This window comes from Podarcis muralis, chromosome 5 (assembly GCF_964188315.1).
Source record: "Podarcis muralis chromosome 5, rPodMur119.hap1.1, whole genome shotgun sequence".
NCBI lineage: Eukaryota > Metazoa > Chordata > Lepidosauria > Squamata > Lacertidae > Podarcis > Podarcis muralis.
This window is the reverse complement of record NC_135659.1, coordinates 63,316,506-63,344,070: the sequence shown is the minus strand read 5'-3', so window position 1 is coordinate 63,344,070 and position 27,565 is coordinate 63,316,506. Positions and strand designations below refer to the sequence as shown.

Here is a 27,565-nt window from a genome sequence, read left to right as displayed (position 1 = left end):
CAGTTCCATACACATTTTATACATGTATCTGTCTATGGAGTAAAAAACCAAACATACAAAAATAGATGGAGCTGCAAAGCTATAGTTAATATTTGTTCTGAGGGTCTGTGAATTGTTGGCAAAGAGAAACAATAACATATTCCATATCAACACTATTCCTGAAATGAGTGGAATGAGGAGCAGACAGGATACATAAAAACATATTGACCTTCAATTTCATATAGTATATCACAATATGGTCTTTACATGGAATCTGACACAGAATGTGGACTCTGATTCCTGGTTTTCATTTTTTTCAAAAGCAAGTTTGTAATCATAATTGCTTTAGACGAATTTCTGTTCCTAGTTCTATGCTGTCTTCTGCCACTCTATCCGCAGCATACTTCCTTTCCTAAAATAGTTGGTATTCTATGAAAACCCAATTCTCTCTCTCTCTCTCTCTCTCTCTCTCTCTCTCTCTCTGTGTGTGTGTGTGTGTGTGTTTGGATTGAGAGACAGGTAGAATTTGAGCACTGCTTATAGGAATAAGTTTCCATACCCCAGAATTTGTTGGCTTGTATAAGTACAGCAGAACCAGATATTATTTAAACTTTGATCCGTACAACATGGGAGATTCCCTAACATTAGTAAACTAGGAAGATTAACCACACCATCAAGAAAAATATTTGAAGTGACCTTTGTCACATATTTTCCAAGCCCTCCTACCAGAAATCTTATAAACAGAGATGTCAGCAGGAATGCAGCATTCAACACTGCTGAGCAATAGCCCCTCCTTTTTCTATATAAAGAAAAAATCTTTTGAATATCACCTTCACTCATCAAGTAGCAAAGAGTCATGCCTGAAACTATTTGAAAAATGTCTGTACCAGTTGTAAGGTAGGAAAAAGTGTTTACTGGATCTCTGGTGACCAGTTACTCTGCTAAAAACGGATTCTTACTAAAGCACTGTATACTTCATTGTCATTTGAGAAAGATGCACCCTAGCATATAATTTTAGGACAACGTGCAGCTGAATGATGCATAGCAGTGCTGTTCGTTGCTGGTGGGAAAGTCAGGTGGTTAAACATTGCCACTGATCAGTGTCCTATGGAAGAAAGTCTATAGATGTTCCACTTATAAAGGATATCATCCTGCCTTGGGAAAGATTCATTTGCAGCATGTTTTCGGCTGGCACAGCTGGTAATAAATTAAGTAGCTCGTCTACAGCTGCTCTATGAACACCCTGGCTCAGCACGTAGTGAGAACAGGAACTCTACTCCTCTCATTGATGCATCTTTCAAAATCTTCCCCATTTCCCAGGAACAGAGGCTGTATCACTTTTAAAGAGGAATCAAGGCAATCCTGCCGTGCCAGCATTAAAAACTATCATTAAGAACCATTGTATTTAAATTAGAGATAATCTTGGACACAATGTGAGGAGCTAGTGCTGGGTGTGGCCCTTGAGAAAAGCTGCAATTTCCCCTGCCATTGTCACTCTGCTGTCCTTGATTGCCACCAGCCACAAATTCCAGTGATTTACTGAGCTACAGGGTATAATTTGCACCAAGTGTGAGGAGTTACAGCTCCACCAGGCATCCCCCTTCAGAGGGGCTGCTGTGATGGGCTGTCAGCTGGGCTTTGTTACTTTCAGTTCATGAGCAATCTGCATTTACTTCTTGCTGAAAATGTGGGAGGGGCAGAGGAAGGGACAAAAGCTTCAGATTGACTTTCCAATTCCAATTGATCAAAAATCAAGAGTGGGACCTTCCAGCATTCATAAACGATGGCATTAAAGTCAATTTTTCTTGTTCCTTCAACTCCCCCTCCCCCACTTTCTGCTGGAATGCATTGCAATCACATTTTCAGACACCCTGAAGGCGGGAAACTGACATTTCCTAACAATTACTATTATTATAGGTATTCCATTGGCTCCCACCCTTCCACCAAGGAGCTCCCTGTGGCATTTCAGTTCAGCCTTCCCCAGCCTATTGACCACAAGATGCTTTGGGTTATACAACAGCTATCAGTTGTGCTGGCTTGGGCCAATAGTTGTCGTAGTGTGGAATATCTAGGACGCAACAGGTTGGGGAAGGCTGTTTTAGCCCCACAGCAAGTCTTGTCAGGTAAGCTAGGTTGGGAGAGTATGTCTTACCCAAAGGCCACCCAATGACAGAACTTTGAATTCCACAGCTATTAGGACACACATTCTCTGTATCATGAGCCCCAAGAACATCATCTGCTGCTTGGACAAATGAATGCATACTTGCTGTTTCTAAGATTAGCCTTGAAAAATGCACCATTTCTGATGCAGTCAGGAGAGGTGTGGTGGCCTTAAAAAGCTCAGCGTACCATTTTCCTACTTCCAAACTTAAAAGGGCTATTTAACTCTTTGGGTGCTGTTGCTCACATAGCAGGTACAGTATTAGGAAAACAGAGTGTCCCTCGTCCAGCAATTGTTAGTTGTGACCAAGGCAGTAGCCCTTCTCACAATAAATTGGGGTTCCAACTTGCTTTGTAGAAAGATAAGGCTGCATGTTCCACTGAAAGGAACACTGAAACATTGTAGTTCACAGCTTGATAGATATTAGCACATAGCATATGCAGCAATGAGTATTGCAATAGATCCCTACTGTAGTTCACGTTTAGTTTTGCCCTCAGAGTACATTGTGGAGTTTATGTTTATCTTTGTTTGAACTATTTTTCTTGCAGCAGATGGCTTTCTGTTACTTAGCGTATTGTCTGCTGCTGTGCCTTTTGTCCATTATTTCATCAAAAAGCAGAAAAAATCTAAAAATAAAAAAATACAGACAGATACACAATTATATTGTGTGATGAAATGCCACATTTTTCTATTGCATTGGTGCCCTGGCACTAATCCCCTGGTTCTGCAAAGAAAAAGATTGTAAAGGGAGGAGTCTTTGCAATCATATATTTTTGATTGATTGATTGATTGATTGATTGAATTTATATACTTCCCTATACCCGGAGGTCTCAGGGCTGTTCACATAAAAAGCTACTGTGCTTAATTTAGGAGGGAGGGAGAAGTTAAACTAGTCCTTACTTTTGGGTTGGGGTATTGTTTAGGTGGTTTGGTTGTTGCAGCTGTTATTGATATTAATATTTTGTATCTTCATTTTTTGATCTTAGAATGATTTCTGTGGGACTTGTTGGAATTTTTCAATTATGGTTGTGTGCTTTTTGGTGTATTTTATTTATGACTACTTTTGTTATGTTTGCAATTGTGTAAATCTTTTCATGTTTCAAGCAGCCTTCAGCATGGCTCTAGCCATCTAAAGGCAACATACAAATTAAATTATGATGATCTATTCATTTTTTTTTTAATTTTGATGTGGGCTTAATAAAACTCCTTCTAATCTCTTCCCAGGACTGAGTCAGTGGCTGAGAAGATGTTGACTAATTGGTTTGCTTTCCTTCTCCACAAATTCCTAAAGGTAAAGAGTCAGCTGCTTCTACCCTGAATCCATTTCCTTTGTTATGTTCTTTGCAAGTTCTTGTTTTCTGTGGTCACCTCCAGAGCATCAGTATTTTGCAGTAAGGATGCAAGCTTAAGCCAGAAATGTAGGTTTCCATAATTAAAGTGGATTAAAGTGCTTTGTAACCCTAGCACACACAAAAACCAGACTTTATGAAGTTAGGAAAGTAATGGGGAAATGCGCTAGAAGTGTGGGATGGACAAATAATTAATAGGAAGGTGTAAAATCACCACATAAGCAAATCAGGATGAATTCTCATTGTAGTATCACAAATCAGATCAAAAGCTCAATAAAGACCAGACATTGTCTAATCTGCATGTAAGCTTTGTATTAACTCTTCAAGTGGCTGGAGGAAGTTAAACCCAGAGACAGGGAGTAATAGGAGGAAAGTGTAGAGACCGCCTGTGTACAAATGCAGCTTTGGTTCTCTAATCTGTGAATGGGTTTTTGCCCTCACTACACTCTGCTATGCATTCTGGGAACTGTTACTATTTGAAAAGGCCATAATTCTGCAAAATAATTCTCAGCACTTTCCCTAGACTCACATGGGGGAAGTCAGGATGATTTAGGATTGTAGTACAGGTGTGTTCTATACTGGTTCCCTTAGCACATGACTTTCTAGATTACATTACAAATCTGAAATGTCACACATGTGTACTCAGCAGAGGGAGATCAAGGCACAGATACAACAGATTAAAAGAGAAAAGAGTAGGAAGACGAAATACTCTACTGGTCTCGAGCCAATGCAGTTCAGTTCCCCATTCTCCTATACTGTATCTAATGCATTATCAAGAGCTGGATATTCATATTTTATTTTAGACATTGAATACATTTTATGGCTACTTCAGATGGCTACGGATGTTGGCGCCTGTTTGATCTTGTGGTGTTTTATAATGCAGTCCATTAGAGAGTTATTCCCCATTTTATACATTTGGTGATTGTGATCAGGGCTTTTTCCCCAGCCGAAGCTCACTGGAGCTCAGTTCTGGCACCTCTCAGATGGGCGCCATTGCCATTCTAAGAGAACAAGGGAGAAGTTCTTGGTGAGCTCCAGCACCTCTTTTACTAGAAAAATAGCACTGATTGTAATTATTGTTTACACAGCACCATCTATATACTTGATGACTTCTAGAGTCCTATAGGTAAAATTAACGAGGTACCTGCTCTTCAGGAGCTTGCAATCAAAAATAAAGTGGGGTGGGGGGAGGCAATAATACAAAGGGTTGAATATGGGCAAATGCAGTTGCACATCTAGTGGATGGATTTGAAGAGTGGTGTCATGGAATTGTAGAATTATAGAGTTGGAAGGGACCAGGAAGGTCATCTAGTCCAACCCCCTGTGATGCAGGAATGATTTGCCCAACGTGGGGCTTGAACCAACGACCTTGAGATTAAGAGTCTCGTGCTTTACTGACTGAGCTTTCCTGAGCTTCTGCATCATGTGGGTTGAGACAGAATAATAATTTTGGTAGCAGAGTTTTGGAGCAATGTGAGAAAACTTAGATATAAAAGGAGGAAGCCAAAGATGAGAATGTTGCAGTAGTCAAGGCTGGAGATTACCACAGAATGAATCAGAGTAGAGTTTTAGCCAAGGGATCAGAGAGGAGTGGGTGAATTTTTGTAATAACATAAAAAGAAAAGTGTCTTTGTAGTTGATTGAATGTAACAAGGGAGATATTATGTGTCTTCTTTTTCTTGAATTTCTGGTTTATTTAGATACTTTAGTTGTGAATGTTTCATATTTAATGCTTTGTTTTATTGCTTTACTATTAATGCTGACCAAATTGAAAGCACACATGTTTTGAACACTATTTAGTGAGGTACATCCCCAGTAAATTGAGCAGTATTATGAACTTACCTCTAGGGCAGGGAATTGGATCTAGCCGGAGTCTTGGCTGCAAATGCGGCCAACCCTCCATGGGTCATTTTGGCAGATGGGCAGGATCACCCCATTGTCAGTCACTTGACATCATATAACACCTATAATGAAACTACACCTAACATGTATAATGTATACATGTTAGGTGTAAAAGCCAATGTTTGTGTTTTCCTTACTAAATGGTGCATAAAACAAGGACACATCCTTTCTGGTTACATATTTTTGCAACACATCCTGTAATCTTTAGAAACCAAAACCATGCAAACTCAAATCAGCCAACATTGCTTGTGAAGCTCAACGAATTTAAAAAATCAGGAGGGTTGTGTAGCTGCTTTTAAATTATACTTGTTTGCCATGGTTTCTCTGCCTTTGACAAGTTCTATCTTTATCAGTGTGCAAGTTCTCTTGTGTTCTGTGTCAAACAGGAATGTGCTGGAGAGCCACTCTTCATGTTGTACTGTGCCATCAAGCAACAGATGGAGAAAGGCCCAATTGATGCCATTACGGGGGAGGCACGTTATTCCCTGAGTGAGGACAAGCTGATCCGGCAGCAGATTGAGTACAAAACTCTAGTGAGTGGGTGCCTTCTCTGAACAATTTTTGGTTGCACCAGCCATCAGCCATTATGGGGAACATAATCCCCAGGGCTGGACATAGATTGAATGGGGATGTTAGGTGGCAATTTTTTCCTGTCCCAGGTGCTTTATATAATAGTAGAATGTTTTCATGGTGATTCTTATTGTGGAAACTCTGGGTCCATATCCAAGCAGAGAAGCTTCCTGAGAAAAGATGTGAAGCCCAGGCACCTTAGTGAATAGTAATACAAACCTAATACTTTTACTTTTAAGCCAGCCCGTTGTTCTTAATGGTAGGGAAAATGCTTAAAGATTCCACATAGGGTGGAAATAGGCAGTTAGCCATCTCAGCTAGTTCCAACCCTCATTTTCAGAATTGTGGCTGATGTTCCATGATACAGGTGAGGTTTTTAAAAGAGGCCCCGTGGAATATGTGTACTCTGTATCCATGGGGCCTCTTTTAAAGGACTCATCCTGTAGTATAGTATAGTATATGTACAGTTGAATTACAAATGGAGAAGGAATATTGGAGGGGGGAATCACATCCCAGTGTGGACTCACCTGTACAAAACTCTTGGACCAATGTATACATTGTCCCTGGGAAGGACATTGGACAAATGTATTGGGGGGGGGGGACATAGTGAATACCATGGGTTCAAAGTGACAATCACATTTTTCCTCAGACAATATCCCTAGGCAGGGCATCATATCCCAACACCAATATTGCCAGGAGGCATTTGCCACCTTGTTTGCTGCCTGTGTGGAGCCAGTCACACTTCCTAGCAGTTCCAGGTGGCTAGGTCCTGTTGGAGAAAAGAGGGAAAAGATTGTAAAGCCCCTAGACCAGGCATGTCCAAAGTCCGTTTCGGGGGCCTAATATGGCCCACCAGTCGATTTAATCCGGGCCCCATGTCCTGGGGTAAAATCCTTTAAAAAGCTCAGCAACTTCAGTCGGCCCTCATGCATGTTCACTTCATCAAAACTGACCCTCTTTGAAAAACGTTTGGGCACCCCTGCTCTAGACCACCTCATTAGTTCCTGTTTTTAACTACATTGGTGTAGATTTGTGTTAAAAAAAAATCCCAAAAACCTGCACATTAAACTGCAAAAACAGGACAGAGTTAATCTGTTAGTGTCTAAAAATAAAATACGCTTAAACTGGACAAAGAGCAAGCCATCCATCCGTAATCTGAAGGGATGAACCAGGCTTTCCAAAGCATTATGTATATCACCCGTGGGCATCATCCATGCACAAATTTTATCCACCTTCCCAAGGGACAGAGAGAGCTACAGTAATTGTATGTACGCAATTGTCTAATTATGTAGACTACATCTCTGCATACTTACAGATCTAGGTCTCCACAAGCTTTCTATGAAATGGAAAATCATTTTTTTTAAATCAGTTTAGCTTCCCTGTCTTAATAGGACTTAATTGTGAACAGGCATTTTTATACCTCCAACTTAGGTTGAGAATTCCTGTAATATGCAGATGATTTCTTCTTAGCTTTTCTGAGTTCATCTTAATATTCCCATTCTTTTCTCTTCTCTAGATCTTGAACTGTGTGAATCCAGACAATGAGAACAGTCCTGAGATTCCTGTGAAAGTGTTGAACTGTGACACCATCACTCAGGTCAAAGAGAAGATTCTGGATGCAGTGTATAAAAATGTCCCATACTCACAAAGGCCACGAGCTGTTGACATGGACTTGGGTAGGAACATACTTGGTTTGGGAAAGAGCTACTTATGGAAATGGGGTGGGAACAGCAGTTACACAGGAATCAATAGAAGAATAATTTAACCCATCCTTCCTTTCTTGGAGGTTCAGCATTTCAGAGAACCATCCTACCAATGAGATGACTGTGCCTCTGTCCTTGATTGTCTAACATTGTCTTCCTTCTCCTGCAGAGTGGCGGCAAGGCCGAATAGCACGTGTGGTCCTTCAGGATGAAGATATCACCACCAAGATTGAGGGTGACTGGAAGCGGCTAAACACCTTGATTCATTACCAGGTAAGCAAGTAAAGCCTAGAATTCAGCCCACAGAAATCAGCTGAGCGGAAGACAAAGCAAAAAAAAAAAAAAAACCCCTCAGAAATTTAATTCCTCTGTATCTCCTCTAACAAGACAGGCAGAGAGAGTCACATTCTTATGATAAATCAGAACGGCTCAATGTGTTCACGTATTAAAAGGGAAAACAGCCCTGACACACATCTCACAGGAACAAGCAGAGCTGAAAATTGACTAAATTAAAAATGCCAGCCATGTTCACAAGACAGACAGCATATGCAGAGGAGCTGAGCTCCCAGCGCTAAGGATACCGAGGCCAGTGTAGTAGCTGCCCTGTCAGAAGCGGAGGGCTGAAATGTGACAGAGGAGTGTGGGGGTGAAATCTGCCACAGGCTGCAGATCATGCAGCTGGGTAGAGCGATAGTCAGAACAAATGTCCCGAGATATCAGGCTGCATGGGCAATTGGTTTTCCACCAATTCACACATACAAAGCTCTGCTACAGCTCAATTTAGAGAGACTGGCCCATTTCATATGTCACTGTCTCCATACTGTGAAGATCTGGGCTCAGTTCCCTGCTCTGCCACAGAGCCAATCTGTGACTTTTGAGCAAATAATTGAGGAAATAATTTGTCATGCTATGCAAATTCAGTGTTGATGAAACTTGCAAAAGCTGCATAAGCCAGAAACTGGTTAATTATGTTGCATTGCAGATCACCAAGTTTGAATACTCAGCCAAGCCCATCCGCTTATCTGAGTCTGGAGTGATACACAAGAAATGTGTGTATTGGAATGGAACTGTATTAGCCCTAGGTGGTGGAACAGCATTCCTAAGGGCAGATGTGCTGTCCTAGTAATCCTATCTGCTTTGTCATTTTTTCAATTGACACTTCCATTCATTTACAATGAAACCTCCTACTTAGTAACTTTTCTAATTATTCATCAAAAAGGGTGGGAGATTGACTCTTGCTCAGCCAGATGCTTGGCATTTAAGGTAGGAAGGTCGTGTGATTTTTATCAGGTCTACAATTTTCAGATCATTTCAAAGGATATTGTTAATCCCTCGTGGCCATGAATTCTATGAATTGTTTGATTTTTCTGTGTGCAGTACAGTCGTACCTTGTTTTGCGGCCAGGATCTGTTCTGGAGCCCCAGCCACTAGCCAAAAAGGGCGCAGGGCAAAGCGCCATGTCTGCACGTGCATGCGGAGCGGTTTGCGCTTCTGTGCATGCGCAGTTTAATGCTTCTGCACATGCGTGAGCTGCAAACCCAGAGTAACCCATTCTGGTACTTCTGGGTTTGCCATGGATGTTCGCTGGAATGGACGCTAGACTAGGCGGATGTTCGCGGAGGTATTACTGCATATCCTAAAACAACAGATTTCCTCAGCACTTGCTCCTTCAGAAGTCCTTTTCAGTTTGTCTTAAATTTAGTCCCTTCTACAGCCATGTGGTGGCTTTCCTTTGCAGTAAGACTTGTGGTGGGTACAGTAATCTGCTCCTGTCCATGTCACAAATGCCATCATCTCCATTGGCTTGTCAGGAGGGAGGGGTACTCAGGAGAATTCAGCTCTTATCCTGTGGTTATGTCCACATGCCCACAAGCATAGAAATAAAAGAGAGAAAAAGTAAAACTGTGTTGTTCTTCCCAATAAAAACATAATACTGCTTGAAATTGAATATCAGAAATGCTGTTTGACTGCATGTATATCCTCAACATAAAGCCCCTCCACATGTTAGATGTATGAAGGGTCCTCCTGTAATTACCAGGGAGTGAAGCTGCATCACTCGCTTGTTCTGCCTAGCTCCACCCATCCATCCATGATTTCATAGATTCATAGAATTGTACAGTTGGAAGGGATCACAAGGGAATCCTTTTGCCCAGTGTGGGGCTGGAGCCCATGACCTTGAGATTAAGAGTATCATGCTCTACCGACTGAGCTGTTGTCTACACTGATTTGACTGGACATCTGCAGGAGGAAAACCTATACATGCAGACCTCCTTTTGTATAGATTGCCTCAGAAGTAGAGCCCTAACCGCACAAGGTTCACATTGAAGCCTATGCACACTGTTGTCTATGCACATAAACATTCCCTGTTGCAGATGTCCATGCTCAGTACGTTGACTTTGGAGACAGAGAGAGAAAGCTATGTGATTTGGGGGTAGGGTCAGCTCCATAATAATCACACAAACACCCCTTAAATTGCAAAGCATTTCCATTATAGTCACAAAGGTACACCCCTGAACTGCCACGTTGCTTTTCCTTTTACTAGTTCTCAATATTATTAGACTGTATCCCTCATAATGCTCTGTGCTCCACTAGCTTCTTAGAAACAAGACAAGTTGACACACAGTAGGCACATGGATTCCCCCCCCCCTGAAATTAGGTTCCCAACACCCTTCTTTTACTGTAAATATGTATCATTCATTTGTGTATATCAGTTAAGTTATGTGCTTGCAAATGCTACACTGGCTAATTGAAAAGGCATGACAAGTGTACAGTGGTACCTCGGGTTACATACACTTCAGGTTACATACGCTTCAGGTTACAGACTCCGCTAACCCAGAAATATTACCTCGGGTTAAGAACTTTGCTTTAGGATGAGAACAGAAATCGTGCTCCGGCAGCAGGAGGCCCTGCTAAAGTGGTGCTTCAGGTTAAGAACAGTTTCAGGTTAAGAACGGACCTCCGGAACGAATTAAGTACTTAACCCGAGGTACCACTATATACCACTTTACTATATTTAGCAAACTTAAAAAATAGTTTTTCTAAATCTGTATGTCCAGGAAGCTAAATGCATGTTGAATCCTTTGCATGATATGGGTCTGCATGGATTTCAATATGAGCCAAGTGAATAAATTACTGTCTCTTTGTGATGGTCAAAAAGCACCCAGGTGAATCCTGTGCAATCTTAAGCATGTTTATTCAGAGGTAACCCCAACTTTGTTAAATTAAACATTCCTTTGTAAGTGTAGTTTGCATTGCAACCTAAGTTGCCTATTTTAGGAATGGTAACATATTCTTGCCTGCTGTTTGAGCAGGAGGGTTTGTGTCTACTACAGGGATTTTGGGGGCCACATATACTGTTGGTGTCACATGCATAAACCATTTATTTATCTTCAGTCAGCAAATAAACGAGCCAGTCTCCTAGATGCAGCTTCTGGCAACCTCTGCAACCCTTGCAATTCACTGCTTGATAACCCCATTTCCCCAAAGAATTCAGCCTTGTAATGTGTGCAAATGACATTGTCCAGACAAGGATTGCATGGCAGAGGAATTCAATGAATTTTCAATTGCAGGTGCTGATTAGGGTGAAATAGAGAGTGCACTAGACTGAGAGCAGATTTAACCCTTGCTGAGATAGGGTTACCTCACCACCAGTGAGCCAGTGGTTAGGAATATTTGACAGGTGAGGGAAGGATTGGAAGAAGGGGCTGACTGATCATGTTGCAGCTGCTTTACATTTTCCTGTGGGAAAGGAAAGGAGCTTGCTAACAGGTGGCTGTCCTCTGGCTTTATGCAGTTTCCGATTAGGTTTTTTTTTTTAAATATCCACATGTTTATAGAGTGAAAATTCTCTGAAGGGTCCTGATAAAGTTCTGTTTCTGAGGCCAAACCAATATCTGGATAAAAGATATACAACCCCATGTACTGCCCTTATTAGTTACTGTATTTTTATAGACCACCAATGGCATAAGTTCTTGGGCAGCTTATAAGAAATAAGAGTCACACTGATTAATAAAAATGAAAGAGCAAAACAAATAAATAGCATCATAAAAACTTTAACCCACAGAGAAAGAAATAAGACCAATTATATATCAGTCTCTGAGCCCAAATTTTAAAATCACAAATTATTTTAAAGACTTGAGCAATTAAAGAAATTACATCTGTTGCTAAAAAGACCATAAAGAAATTGTCAAGCAAGCCACTCTAAGGAGGCTATTCTACAGTCAGGTTGCCACCACCAAGAATGTCCTGTCCATAGTAGCCGCTCATCTTGCGTCATTTGAGCAGGACCTTTGAAGAGGATCTTAAATTCTCAGTAGATATACACAGAAGGAAAAGCTAATCTTTTAAGTGACTTGGCCCCAATCTATTTAGATATAAAGGACAACACTCTGAACTGGTCCAGAAACAAACCAAGAGTCACTACACCTGATAAGGCACTGACATAATATGATAAAAGATATCTTGTGACCATATTATACATATTGTGGCTCTGTTTTAAACTGAACACACACATCTGTGCACACAGTTCCCCCTACTGTGCTAATTATTAGCTCCTCCAGCCTTCCAAGAGGAAAAATGGACTTAAAATGAAAAACCTGCTTCCCTCCCTGCCCCCAACTGAGATTCAAGAGTAGTAGAGAGTTGGAGCAGCTGTACTATCAGTGGTCTATCATAGAGATTCATACCATATATGTAAATCGGAAGATCTCAGGATTCCAGAATGGAAAAGCAACTAAAGAAGAGAGGTTCCTCCATAGAAGGAGAAAGCACTAGGTGAAAGGGGGGAGGATGCTGGGTTGGGAAGGATGGAGGGGGAAGTAGTAAGGAATTCTGGACAACGATGAAAAGTGAAGCTTCAGTACTTAGACAAACCAGAGTTTTGCTTGGGAAGAAAATGTTATCTGATTGAGGGCAATGCAGTAGGCCTATGCACCCATTACAATCCTTCTGATTCCCTCCAACCCTACAGTCCTTGGATGTAAGATTGCTGATTAACCTATTTCAGCCTGTCTGTTTCTCTTGAACTTTCAGCTCAGAATAAATATTGCTTCTTGAAGCCTTTCAAAGGATTCCCCTTGCGCACTGTAACCCCTTCTCTATATGCTGTACAAAGAAGAAAACACTTTAAAAACATTTCACTTTAGAAATCTAGCCTCCTTCAATTGCTTTCATTGTTATTGTTACAGGCTTGAAGGAGGCCCTCTTGACAACCTATCTGCTCACAAAACCAAGCTTTAAAGCCAGCAGCACTTAACTGGCCCAGGACTGCCACAGTTCTCAGTAAAATAAAGAGCGGGGGGGGGGGGGCTCTCCCTGTAGATCTTGAGAAGTGGGCAGGTCCATATGACATAGCATCAGTCATACTATGTCCAGTCTTCATAAGGTAGCTGTTGAGATGTTCATAAAAACTTTCCAGTTGGTGCCCATATAGCAATCACACAGCTACAGTCATGTATCAGTCACCATAGAGGTGCTTGCAGGGGGCTGTGGGGGACAACCACAGGGATAAAACAATGGCAGTTATTGTCACGAAAATGTTATTTCCTTGCAATAACATTTAGGGAGGCTGGCAAGAGAGAAGATGTTTGGATCCCCTAAAACAATTGCAGGGTGCATGTTTTTCTGCAACAAACTAGTAACTTAGAAAGGCCTTTAAACAGGGTGGTGCCACTTGTTCCAGTTATAATACAGATTGTTAACCCAGGCCAGTATCCTTGACTGCAGTGCAGTATGTGAGGAATTAATATACCTCATAGGCTACTGTGGGATTACCAAGAAAGTCACCCTGGACTGTAATGCATCTGTAATGCCCCGTGCTTCTGTTTTGTCACGTCCCATTTTGGCTGGAGAAGGAAGAATCCATTGTAAATTTTGGCTGGAGCAGAAGGGCACGGCAACTCCTGTGACAGTGCGGGTGCATCATCATGAGCCAACAGCATGATGGCAATTGTGGCAAATTGCACAGAAAATCCTTTTGCCTGTTTGTGTTACTGTGGAAGTGTGGTTGAAGAGTTCTTGCCAGTGGTACAGGGTCTACACACACAGGAGTGTATTCCCACATGTAATTTGTGAAAATAAAAACATGAGAAGCAATTGTATCCATGACATTATATAAATCAGATGCAGGTGTGCTGGGCTACTTCCAGGATTCTTCATACAGACAAACCCTTCCTTGTTTGAAGCTTTTTCATGAATTAAATTCATACCTTTGGAAGGAGTTATGTCAGCAGCATTTTTCAAGGTGCAGAGTGCTTTACAGCTCTCTCCTGTTTTATCCTCATGGCTGCTCTGCAGAGCAGGTAAAGCTGAGAGATCATGACTTGCCCACAGCCACCCATGGAGCTTCATGGCTAAGCAGGGCTTGAGCAGCTTTCTGCCCTGTCTAACACCAACATTTTGCCTACAGATCAAAATGCAGGCTTCTGGTTGTAGGTTTGCAGACTGGTATAATATAGTACAAATGCAGGCTAAGATTTCTGCAAAGCCACCTCAGCTGTTATTAAAGGGAATGGAGAAGTGGGGATTTTCACAAGCAGCTAAATAACTAAAAAGCACAAATTCCCTTCACTTTGAAAATCCCGGCCCAGCCTCCATTTAAAATGATTGGGAATCAACTAGTATCCAAATCCCTTTGGTAATGTGGAAAGTCTCAGCATTAATAAATAGCTGGGGCTATCACCCGCGCTGCCAGGATCATGTAAGGGTTTAAATGCCCTGTTCTTTTGTTCTTTCGCTGTGCTAAATCAACCTCTGTTGTGGGGGCATGTGTGCTGTCGTATGCATGTATTCAGTAGCAGTTGCCTAAGGCATGCATTTCAGGGATGCTAGCATTTTGCTGTGCTCCTGGTTTGTCCTTTACATTAATCAGCCCATTGCCCCAACTGACAGTAATAGCTGTTTCTATTTCATGAGTATGAAAAAGCAATAATTTGCTGCCAAATGTGCACAATCCTTTTTTAGCGTATACCAGATCATTTAGCAACCCAACTAGAGATTGCTTAAGCCGCATAGAGCAGCTGGCCTTTCTGCGACAGAAGTCTTATCAAAGTGACACTCTACAAATGCTAGTCACAATTCTGAGTTCATTCCTAACAAATTTTCTTTTCACTTTCAGTAATAATGTTCCTTTTAGTTATCAAAATTACAGAAGCTTCAGGACCGGACAATGCAATGAATGCAGGTGTGTTCTAAACAGGGCAGTCATCAGTTGTCCACAGTTTATTATTCAGTCCTGAACTGAGGACAATTCATTTTCCTGCAATAACTGAGTGCCCCATACCATTTAAAAGTGACACACATTTGTAGCAAATTGATGCTATTCTTTTGAAGGACCAGGTGCACAGTCTGAGGGTGCTGCCGGACCAAGTATTGCTTCTGGAATCTCAGGTGACAGCTGTGACCAGAAGTGCCTTTTATCATTTTAAGTTGATTTGCCAGCTGTGGCCACTAGGAAAAGATCGCCATGATGCATAGCTTGGTAACCTCCACATTAGAGTGCAGTAGCACACTCTATGTGAGTCAGCCTTGAAAACTATTCAGAAACTTCAGTCTACCTTGCTGGTGACTGGGAGACAGTGAAAGCACATGACATGTCTACTGGAAGTCTGTGGTGGCTCCCAATCGGAATACAATTAGAATAGTTACTTTTAACCTTAAAAGCCCACAACCTTGATAACACACATGAACATAAGAGCAACTTTGCTGGATCAGGCATCCCAAAATATACAACATTAAGGTCTTAAGATGAGGGTTTTGCTCTGAGCTCTTTCCTTATCAGAAGAGACATAGAGCAGACCCTTCTCAGTTGTAGCACCTGTATTATAGAATTTCCTCCCCAGGAGAACTTGGACACTCTAGATCTGTTCTTACCTTCAGGCACCTGGCCAAAACTTCTTTTCAGCATGCATTTTGGAGGTGCTTTTAAAAGCCTGATTTACCTTGTTGTTTTATGGGGGGGGAGGTTACATGCATTGATTTTAATGGTTAAATTGGTATTTCCTTCGGTTGGGATTTATTGTTTGTTCTCATCCTGAGCATAGGTGAAATGATAAGATATAATCTGAAAACAAGAATTCATACATATATTTTGTAGTCTTCCCTTTTCTTCCTGCTATAGCAATATATTAGGTTACTGTGAGGCTTGGGGTCACCACCCAGCATCTCTGAGCCTAACCTTGAAAAACGTAACGGTGGATTTACAGTAAACCCTGTGGCCTCAAAATATGAGAGCGAGAGTTTAAAATCTTGCCCATAACCTCCTGTTTGCAGACACTTAAGAGGAATGTCTGTCCTAGTTGCTCCCTGTTCCTCTTGGAAGTAGGCATGGCTACCCTGCTTAATACTGTGCTCCCTAGATATGGTCTGCCTCATACAGAACAAGCCCAGGAAGAATGGCTGCAGCATCCCCATTAACAGGACAATCAGGCTGTCTAAGCTCTTCATATGGCCTAGGCTGGTTCCCACAGTAGATGATAAGCCAGGCTCCTAGCTACAGTCCTTCTGTAGAAGCAAAGTTCAGCTCACAGATCATTCCTTTCACATATGCAATATCAGATTGAATTTTGAGAACTCTAACTTCAGAGCTGCCCTATCCAATTTTCCAATTTGAATTATATTGTCAAATATGTCTGGGTCTTCCTAAAAAATAAATAAATAAATAAATAAAAAGCTTAACAACTTTTTGATGGGCGGATGGGAGTTTAACCAGAGGGCAACATACATTATCTTTGCTTTTGTGGATTTTTAATGCAGCCGCAGAACCTCCAAAGGTGTTGAAGAACATAAGTGTCCACACAATTGCATCCCTAGATATTTGCATGTGTTGTATAAGTGACTCACACAGCTGTATGGGACTCCTCTAGTGCAGCAGCTCTCCAAATAGAGATGCAGCCGAAACACAAATCAAATACAGTTCAGGCACTGTAGAACTGTACAGTTCAGGTCAGTGGAAAGCTACAAAATCTCCATTTACTGTTTCTAAGGGCCAGCATATTGCAGCATGTCGCTAACTTCAGATTAGCAGTCCCTTGAAATGTACACCATTTATTACCAATTGCAATAAATAAAACTGAAAATGTAAGTGCTCTGAAAACAGATTGAAAGATTCAAGAAGATTGAAAGGGGGAAATATAGCTTTCACAATTGCGTCCTATTACAAGAAAAATGGCTTGCCCTCAATTTAACATTGAACAATGTATAATTGCATATGTAAGGTTAATTCCAAGGCGGCAAACCAAGTCAATGGAAAGCTGAAAGCACTAAGGAAAGAGAGATTAGAGACTATTTCCAATTAAATATTAAGGATAGGGAAGAATAAGCAAAACAGAAAACAAAACCCAGTTGCCTTATCCAGTAGCTGACTCTCATCGTTTCATGCACGTGAATGGAACATGTATTCCCCAGTTGTTTTTATTGTTTCTTAACCTAGTAGGTTTTTTGAAAGGACTAGGAAGAAACTTCTCCACTGAATAACTAGTGCCTTTTGCATGCATTGTTTGGACTAAATGAGCTAATGAGCTTGGAAGAATCATAGAATTGTAGAGTTGGAGGGGGCTACAAGGATAATCTAGTCCAACCCCCTACAATGCAGAAACCCACGTTCCTGAGATTAAGAGTCTCACGCTCTACTAACCAAGTTATCCTAGAGCCTTCGCTACATAAGGTACATGTATAGAACTGGCAGGTAGGGCCCATGCATGAGTCAATTCACATGGCAATATGAATCAGATATCATCTGTTAAAGAGGTACTGTTAGGAATGGTTTGGATACATCGTTTTACCCATTCCTGTCATAGCATTCTGATGCCATGGCTCAGGTGGAAAGCGCAACACTCTGTTGTAAAATATGTACACCAGCTGCCACTGAAGTCATCGCACTGAATTAAGTATACAGGTTCTACAAAGATATGGATTAAAACTGAAAGACATCCATCAGTTTCTCCTTCTTCACCAGATTTTATGTTTGGATGGATATGTGTGAAGTGGGCTGGAGCATGTGCATCAGATATTACTTTAGCTGACAAGAACAAGCCTTCCACCGAAGCCTTGGATGGATGCAGAGCTGCAAAACCACTAGGTGTTTGGTTACCCAGGAATTTAGTACTTTGACACTGGTGGCTAAGAATTTGAAGTATTTGTCAAACCCTGTTTGAAGTGAGAGTATGTGTGTGCATGTGTGTTGTATCTGGGTTTTTTTCTTTTTCTTTTGGTTAACTACAGCTCTGAAGAAACTCTGCAAACCCAGAAGCCTGGGAGTGATTTCTTTTGTGTGTGAACTGCCTTTTGTATTTCAGCTGCTGGAATTAAACCGAAGTGGCAGCTAATAACATCATAAGAAAATAATATGATTGTTGATCGTTCCTTCTAGAGACTTATAAATTGGGTGAAAGGATGTGGAGGAGGAGAAATAACAGAGGCACAAAGTGTTGTGCTTGCCAAATATAAATACATTATTCTTGCTGCATATCATGCTAGGCCCTATTATTAATAGAAGGAAAAAATAACATTTATAATAACTTCTGTAATGAAGGGCTTCATGGGCCTCCATACATTAGTAATCGTTTGCCTTTTGCTGGGAACTCTAATGCTTATCACTGATGTAGCGCTTTGACTACACAATCCTATGTGTGTCTACTCAAAAGTAAGCCCTGTTGAATTCAGTGGAGCTTTCTCTCAGGTAGTATGTATAGGATTACAGCCTAAACTCACAATCTTATGAATTCTCACAACATCCCTGTGAATGAAACAAGGTGTTGGGTTTAGACCGAGGGTTGTTAAATTCAGATCAAAATATTTAGTTGTTGTTGAGACAAATAAGCTAAAATAATGTAAGGCACCCTTACATGTTGTATTCTAGATACAGAAATAATAATTAAAAGAGGGCTGTGACATCCTTGAGTCTGCTTTATTTCTTTATTCTAAGTATTTTTCTACCACCTCAGGGCAGTTTACAAAGGAATAACGCAATAAAAATGTAAATAGATTAAAAAAAACCATGCACAAAATTATGAAAGATTCATAAAACAGAATGATTATAATTGCATCTAAAAATAAATATAATAGGACTGAGACTCTTGTAGGTAAGAGCAAGGCTGGCGTCAAGACCAATATGCAGCATTTCAAAATGTGAGTCTGCCTAGTCTTACTGTTTAAACAAAGATATATCATTGACATCATGTCTGCACTTCAGCACTCTATTAGCTGAATTGTAGAGTTGGAAGGGAACCCAAGGGTCATCTAGTTCAACCCCCAGCAATTCAGGAATCTCAACTAAAGCATCCATGACAGATGGCCATCCAACCTCTGCTTTAAAACTTCCAATGAAGTAGAGTCCACCACCTCCCGAGGAAGTCTGTTCACTGTCGAACAGCTCTCATTGTCAGAAAGTTCTTTCTGATGTTTAGTCAGAATTTTTTTCTTGTAACTTTAAGCCATTGGTTCAGGTCATACCCTCCTGAGGGGGAGAAAACAAGGTTGCTTCATCTTCCATTTGATAGCCCTTTAGATATTTGAAGATGACTATCATAGCTCCACTCAGTCTCCTCTTTACCAGGCTGCACATCCCCAACTCCCTCAGCTGTTCCTCATAACATGGGTAGGCAAACTAAGGCCCAATCTAAATCCAGCCCACAGACAGTCTGGGAATCAGCATGTTTTTACATTAGAATGTGTCCTTTTATTTAAAATGCATCTCTGGGTTATTTGTGGAGCCTGCCTGGTGTTTTAACATCAGTAGAATGTGTGCTTTTATTTAAAATGCATCTCTGGGTTATTTGTGGGGCATAGGAATTCATTCTTTCCCCCCTAAAAATATAGTCCAGCCCCCTACAAGGTCTGAGGGACAGTGGACCAGCTCCCTGCTGAAAAAGTTTGCTGACCGCTGATAAGCCTTGGTTTCCAAACCATCTTGGTTGCCCTCCCCTACACACATTCCAGCTTGTCAATATCCATCTTAAATTGTGGTGCCCCAAACTGGACACATCACTCCAGGTGGGGTCTGACCAAGGCAGGATAGAGTGGTACTATTACATCCTTTGATCTGGAGACCATACTTCTATTGATGCAACCTAGAATAGCATTAGCTTTTTTTGCAGCTTGATCACACTGTTGACTCATATTAAGCTTGTGGTCTACTAAGACCCCCTAGATCCTTTTCACATGTGCTGGCAAGCCCGGTTGAGCACCTTCAAAATGAACAGCTTTTTAATGATTTAACACCAGCAGTGGGATGATTTGAAAGGGTATAGGCCCATCCAAACTCATATAAGACAGGCACAAGTCAAGAGAGCATTCCCAGTTTGAATAGCTTACCATTTAAATTCCCACAATTGTTCCACACTAGGAGGCTGTTAATACAAATCTCAGAGATGTAAAGGTCTGTTAATGAAGATAAGTTAAAAACTGTATGACTCTCAGATTTATAGGGAGGGTAAAATTAAATGCTACCACTAAAACCTGCTATAACAAAATCTCGTTAGTGTTAATGTTCATTTATGGTTTGACTTCCCCAAATTTAATTCACCCCTCCTTTTTGGTGCATTTGTGGGACTGACAATTTAAGATCTTGAAAGATGATTTTATGACTTGTTCTGCTGTAAATCAAACTTTTAAAGTTCATAAAAATGGTTAAAATAAAAAATGGTTTAATATGAATGTTTTATGGTCCATAACATTATTATAGCTGTTTTATTCCCAGTGCGTTATTGCTTTAATTGGGTTGCTACAATTCTTGGGAATCTCAATTTTTATTGGAGTAAATGTAATCCTAAATCAAATGACCAAGAATGCCCTCAATATGTTTTCCCAGCTCCATTCTCAGTCATTTTCTTCAGGGATAGAACAAACCAACAAAGGAAATATATCCTTTGTTTTCTCATTGGTCCTCTGGCACCATGTGCCGTTCCATATGTTTCTGCCAAACTTTCACTGTTCTTAGCTAGCTGGACTCTGTGAACATCTTTTAGGGCAGAATTTCTTTACAATATTCCATTGCTTGCTTATCTTTTGTGCTCCTTTCTCCCAACAGGTGTCTGATCGCTCTGTAGTGGCCCTCGTTCCCAAGCAGACCTCATCCTACAACATTCCCGCCTCTGCCAGCATATCACGGACCTCAATTAGCAGATATGGTAAGAAGCAAAGTGATGTGATGTAAACTTTCCTTGAATTTCCAGATTAGTGGTCTAATCAGCTAATTGTGCCAGCAAGCTTATTAGAGTTCTTACCTCTGGCTCTGAGGCATGGAACATGCTATCTTTTTATTTTTTGTATACAAAAAATCACTGGGTGCAGTCCAAAGCTGTACAGTAACTTTGATGCACACACAGATCACATCACATACCAGGACTGCCCCTTTCTGTCTTTGAGGGCTTGTCCACACCTCTGTTTGCCTTGCCACTGTCTCCCAGGAAAACCAGAGTTTACTGCTGAATCAGACCAAATGTCAATCGGATTTTCTATGGATTGCTGTTTGTTCTGATTCAGCTGTAAATAGCGTGTTTTGCAGGGGAAAGCTGCAGGGCAAATGCAAAACTGCTGGGACCTGTGCTTTCTAGGCACGGGACAAAGGAAGTGTGGGAGAGCCCTGAGTTATGAGTTGCTGTGCCTATGAAATGGGACTATCTGTGTGTATACCAGAACTAGAAGCATTCTCTTAAAGCAGTTACTCCTACAGAGCTGCTGTTTCTTCAATGCTCTATTTGAAATTTGTTGCAATGGGTGCTAATTTCAAATATCCAGGGTTCTCAGATGTCCCCACTGAAATTATCACAAAATTAACCAATTTGGTAAGAAATTAGGCTGGCCGGCAAAGGACCTATTCAGATGTTATCCTTTTGATGTGTGCATCAAAACTTGTGCAATTCAGCATTCCCGACCCTGCTGTCCTCTGGATGTTCGGAGCATCAACCCTGGCCATTTGCCATGGCCATGGGTTGGGCTGCTGGGAGATGTGGTCAAAAACATCTAGAGGGCACCAGGGTGGTACTGTACACCTAAAATGTAATTTGTGACTAGACCGTGGCTGTTTGGGAAATGGCTGTGTCTATTCTCACGTTTTGGTTTGGGGAAGAAATCAGTGGGTAATTTTGACTCAGCCCTAAAGTGGAAACTTGTGTATCCTCAAAGAGCCGTATTGATTATAGTTTGCTCTCAAGTGTGCACTCAGTCATTAACCCAGATATGCTGCTGTTTTGTTTGCAAGATACCAAAGAACTACATATTGCAGTAAAATGAGCTGCATGCCTATCCATTTTTAGAAAAGTTGAATAAATTATAATTGGTTATTGGTTATCTTTTTCTTGCAAGATAATTAATTATAATTTGGACTTTATTATATTGCTTTGTTATTTGCTATCATTTATTCTCCTAATTTCCTTATGGCAATTATAAAAGGAATGTTGGGAGGTGATCAAGTCCTGATTGTGGAGGGCCCAACTGTTTTATCAAAGAATCAAACTGGGATTGAAATTAAATAACAAATTTGAGAATTTGGACATATTTATTTTTGCCATCTGTTTCTGGCAAAAGTTTGTGTTGAATGAAATAGTTGCTCTACATTTTTCTGTAACAAAAATGCTGAGATGTTTTGCTGAAGTTACAAGTGAAATGGATTTTCAGCTCTTTCATGCTGCTGGCTAGTTTGTGAGGAAAAGGTCTAAGTACCACCGACCTCTATTCATAAAAATTTCAAAATATTTATTTCAAAATGAAAACTATGGAGGGAATACTTTGTAGAGACAGCACCATTACAACTATCTGCAACAACTTATCTCTGCTTGCAATTAACTGGGTTTGCATCCACACTATACCTGTAAGGCACATTCTTTCCCTCAAAGAATTCTGGGCCCTGTAGTTTACCCTCCACAGAGTTACAATTCCCAGCAACCCTTAACAGTGCCCAGAGTTCTTTGAGGGGGGAATGCTTTGAATATGCTTTAAAGTTATGGTGTGTAAAGGTAAAAGGTAGGTAAAGGACCCCTGGATGGTTAAGTCCAGTCAAAGGCAACTATGGGGTTGCAGCGCTCATCTCGCTTTCAGGCCGAGAGAGCCGGCATTTGTCCACAGACAGCTTTCCGGGTCATGTGGCCAGCATGACTAAATCGCTTCTGGCGCAACGGAACACTGTGACAGAAACCAGAGTGCACGGAAATGCCGTTTACCTTCCTGCCACAGCGGTACCTATTTATCTACTTGCACTGGCGTGCTTTCGAACTGCTAGGTTGGCAGGAGCTGGGACAGAGCAACAGGAGCTCACTCCGTTGTGGAGATTCGAACCGCCGACCTTCCAATCGGCAATCCCAAGAAGCTCAGTGGTTTAGACCACAGTATAAAGCCCTTTTGAGAGTTCTTCTGGGCAAGGACCCCTGATATGGAGGATAGAACTCAAGCTGTATTCAAGCAATATCAATATTGAACTATTCAGAGTCAGAAGTTGCTATTAGAGCATTTGCACACTAAGTCTCCACAGTTGTTGCTAATATTGATATTGATATCTCTGATTGCGCAGATGGCATGCAAATGAAGCCCTATTTACTCTCTCTGCATTTGCATTATGTATTGGTGCAAAGCTAGATCTAAAAATAGAATGATTCAGTGCTCTCACCCCTTAATTACATCCACAGGAATATTCATATTTATCTGAGCATTAATCAAGAGTGAAGCTTCAGAAAATTTTGTAATGATTCACTCACTCGCCTCCTAATTTATGGGGATCCCTTTAATCCTACTGTCACCCAGAAGGGAAGAACAGCAAATTAAGAAACTAGCCTGAGCTGGTCATAGCAAAACAAGGATTTGCTTAAAAACAAGGCATAAGAAATATCAAACAGACGGACAGTGGCTAGTCTAGCTTTCATCTACTGCCAAAACAAAACAAAACCCTGTTCCAATCCCCTGGTGAATAATAGTAGACTCCTCACATGGCATGGGCAGATACTGCACAATTTGTCATCTTACATTAAGCTGCTACTGTGTGTAGGAGCTATAGTAGCCAAGATTACTTAGGTTTAGAAGGTTTTGTTTTCAATTCTAACTGGATGGCGACTGTGTTTCACCTAATCAATTCTTTTATCCAAGGTCGTGTGGTTGCACATAATGGTGCCCATATCCATCATAAAGTACAAAAAATATCTGGCATATTTTGCAATAGAATGGCAGACTGTTTGTGAAAGACTGTGGCTTGATAGTGTGTTCACATTTTCACTGCTCTTTAAATAAGCCACTAAAGTTGCCTTCACTGTTAGAAAATTGTGGACGAAGTAAGACAGAGATATAACCAAGCCTGTTTTCCTTTTGTGCATCACCAGCTTCTTTTTCCTCCTGCCCAGATTCCACATTTCGGTACACAGGCAGCCCAGACAGTCTCCGTTCCAGGGCTCCCATGATTACCCCAGACCTAGAGAGTGGGGTGAAAGTCTGGCACTTAGTCAAGAACCATGACCACGGTGACCAGAAGGAAGGTGATCGGGGCAGTAAGATGGTGTCAGAGATCTACCTGACAAGGCTGCTTGCTACAAAGGTAATATCAATTTCTGTTGCAAAGCTCCCAAAGCACCGTCCATGCAAAACTGTGGTATATTAACCAGTAATGTTAACAAAGAAACATCAAAATCTGTTTGGGAAGCAGCATATTAACTGGCCACCTGTAGAGCTTTGTGAAAATGAGACCATTGTTCTCATTATGCTTTTGGGTTGCTGATGAACAGGTGAAAAAGCAACCCTCTTGCACCTTAAAGCTTCTTGCACCTTAAATGTCACCCCAGGGTCCCATATTTTATTAATATTTGACTGGCTGGTCCAGCACCAGAGTTTTGATCCTGTATCTCTTTTTCATCAGTGCATGAAGCAATGGTAAGACACAAGTGAGTTAATATTATTATTCTTCCGGGGCAGTCGCACGTGATCTCACTTCCAATACTTTTTGCAAAAGTTTTGGAATGATCACACTGCTTCATTTCCAATCAGTGTCTATCCTGTAACTTCATGCTGAAAACCTGTAACTTTTTATATTGCATATATTCTGGTTTGCTTTTATCCTGCTTTTGTTGCAGACAGCAATGGGGAAGCACCTAAAATGCCAAACCACATATATTGGACTATTATTGTATCAATAACATGCTGTAGAATACACCTGCAATTAAACACCAGTTTGGATAATATATATAAATTTTTGTGCTTTCTTTTAACGTTTTTATTTGCCGCATTCTGGGATTGTTTGTAACAATGAAGATTGAGTGGCACATATATTTAAAATAACTATCAGTTAATAATAACAGGGGCAGCTTTACAGTCTGTAAATGAGTCTGTGAAGTTACTGAGGCTGGTTCAGCTCAGCTCTGCCTATCCTAATACTGTCCTGCAACTGCCTCTGCTGATGATTTGAGGCCAAATACCCTCACACTCTCGTCTCTGCTCCCATCAGGGTACGCTGCAAAAGTTTGTGGATGACTTGTTTGAGACCTTGTTCAGCACTGTGCACCGAGGCAGCGCTCTCCCACTGGCCATCAAATATATGTTTGATTTCTTGGATGAGCAAGCGGATAAGCACGGCATCCACGACACTGACGTGAGGCACACATGGAAGAGCAACTGGTGAGAGGGGTCAAAGTTTATGAGTGTGGACAAAAATTGCTGAGATACGGGAATGTGTAAGCCCTTGTGGTCAGAGCAGGGTTTGTCTCATTCAGTTGGAGGCCTCCTGAGCCTATCACAGAACTTTCTAGATCATGTCCAGCTTGCTTTCTGAAGGCAAACACAGTTTCGGATTCTCCATATTGCTCTAAAAGTAGACGGAGCCATTTTTTTACTTGTGAACTAGCATGTTTTGTTGCATTTCGTGGGGCCTTAGGCATACATTTTTCACAAGGAGAAATCCTTCTGCCAGCAGATCTATTTAGTTGGATACCGACCATTGATTTGAGATGCCTGAAACACCCATGTAGGTTTAACAGGGTAGCTCTGCTCCTGACTCAGCCATTTCATGCTGCTTTGCTATCCTCCCTCAGCCCTATTCATTCCATTCAATCCATCATGCATATGTGTAAGCTCAGTCTTGATTTGAGTCACCGATGCTCTAGCCCAGCCATTTGAGTTCCAATGACCCAACAAAAGCTATGCCAGCACAGCCCCACGGTGCCTTGCAGAAGCTTACATGGTGCCACAGAAGAAGTCTATATAGCAGAGTCTTCCACAAAGCAGTCCCCTTCCTCCTTGATTTAAAATCATAATCTCTTACTTTTTAAAATGGGAAACATCAGTAGGGCTGCCATATGTCTGGGTTTTCCTGGACACGTCCAGGAATTCAGCTGGAAAATGGCGTCCAGGCAGATTTTCAGCAAATCGGAAAAATGTCTGGGAAAACCCAGATATATGGCAAGATGGGTTAATTAAAAAAAAAATCCTTTAAAAATTCAGGTGTGAAGCAGGGCCAGTGAGGGGTGTGGTCTGGGGACAGTTCTGAGGACCAGATAGAAAGGCCCAGAGGCCCCAGGCCTGAGGTCTGCCCCCTCCCCCACTCTAGGAGAAGCAGGTAATATATGTGAGCAAGAGGAGTGTAGCTGTGCTTCTTGAAAGGAATGAGAAGGGGGAAAAGGAAAGGGAAAGGACTTTGTATCACAGGAAATAGCCACCAGGGAAGCTGCAAACCACCTCTGGTATGAGTTGGAGATAATAAAAAGATAAAACCAAGGCAGAATATGCTCTCCTTGATATAGCTGGGCATTTCTGGGCAAACCTGAACTGTATTGAATTGCCTTGTTCAAATTCATAGTGCAGTGGAGCAGGGGCAGCCAAGGGAAGGCAAATTCAGAGACTCAGATTAAAGTCTGTTCATTGTCTAAAAGCCTTTCAAGCTTGAAACAAACAAAAGAAATAGTTCTCCTGAAAATTCTTATTTGGTTACTCCCGAAAAAGAAAGTGGTGCTCAGATCCATTTCTAACTAGGTACTTATTCTTACTGGAAGTATTTAAGTAGAGTTGCTGATTCTTTTCCTGTTCAGCTCTTTTTTTCTAATATTTTATGCAGCTTTATAGTTGTAGCACCATCTGCTTCCCTCGGACAACAATACAAATTACGTCCTTGGTGTCTTGTGCAGAATTTACTGTGTTTAAAACTATTTCTCTAGCACAGAATGATCAGATTTGCTTAAAGAGCAGTCACATAAAAACCTGCCAGCCTCCCTATCAGATCAGCACCAAAGCTACCAAAAAGAAATACAATTTCAATTTGTGGTCTGCTGGCCTGTCAATGCTCGCATAGCCACAACCCATATTCTGGTTGATGGCCACACTGGCAGAAACCTAAGCTGACAGTAGCCTAGTTCATCTGAAGCTGTAGTGACCATTTGCTCAACAACCAATATGGAGAAGTAGCTGAATCAGGAATGATTTTCAATGTTTGAAGTAATGAAAATAGACTTCTGAGGCTTTCAGGACTAAAGGTACAATAAAGGACACACTTATTTCTACTCCATCCAGCAGAGGGCCCTGCTTCACCAGATTCACTATTTTGTTCTTGACAATGATAAAACCCTAACACTTCAAAGAAAGCACAAGATTTGTATTAGGAAAGTGTGGAATAATTTGACCTCAACGTCGCTCAGTATATAGCCATTTATTTTCAGGACAGAGGCTTGGGATTGATTCCTACCTGTCTCTCTTTAATTATTCCAGCCTTATTAATTATTCCATTACTTGATAGTGTTATCACATCTAGAGCTGATTGAGTGATGCTCTCTCAGTCAGCAGAGCCAGAAACACAATCCATGTTTGCTGAATTTGCAGAGAGGCACCTAAAGGGCAAAGGCAGCGTTCTCCACTTTATCACTGAGAAGAGGTGACAGGTTTTGGAAAAGGCTGGACAGGAGCTGAGGAGGGGAAGCCAACATGAAGTCACCCTAAAAGTGCAG

At 41.2% G+C, this 27,565-nt stretch overlaps 1 protein-coding gene across 2 annotated transcripts in view; it reads left to right on the top strand.

Annotated features, from left to right (window-relative positions):
• Nucleotides 1-27,565, top strand: part of PLXNA2 (plexin A2) — a 398,388-nt gene that overhangs the window by 352,466 nt on the left and 18,357 nt on the right. The window contains exons 23-29 of one of the 2 annotated variants that reach the window (XM_028734447.2): nucleotides 3,365-3,431; nucleotides 5,778-5,924; nucleotides 7,478-7,637; nucleotides 7,834-7,937; nucleotides 20,689-20,788; nucleotides 23,966-24,177; nucleotides 25,081-25,250. In XM_028734447.2, the coding sequence (XP_028590280.2) occupies nucleotides 3,365-3,431; nucleotides 5,778-5,924; nucleotides 7,478-7,637; nucleotides 7,834-7,937; nucleotides 20,689-20,788; nucleotides 23,966-24,177; nucleotides 25,081-25,250 (960 nt within the window). The remainder of the gene's footprint in view (nucleotides 1-3,364; nucleotides 3,432-5,777; nucleotides 5,925-7,477; nucleotides 7,638-7,833; nucleotides 7,938-20,688; nucleotides 20,789-23,965; nucleotides 24,178-25,080; nucleotides 25,251-27,565) is intronic. The other variant, XM_028734448.2, reaches the window with a different exon arrangement.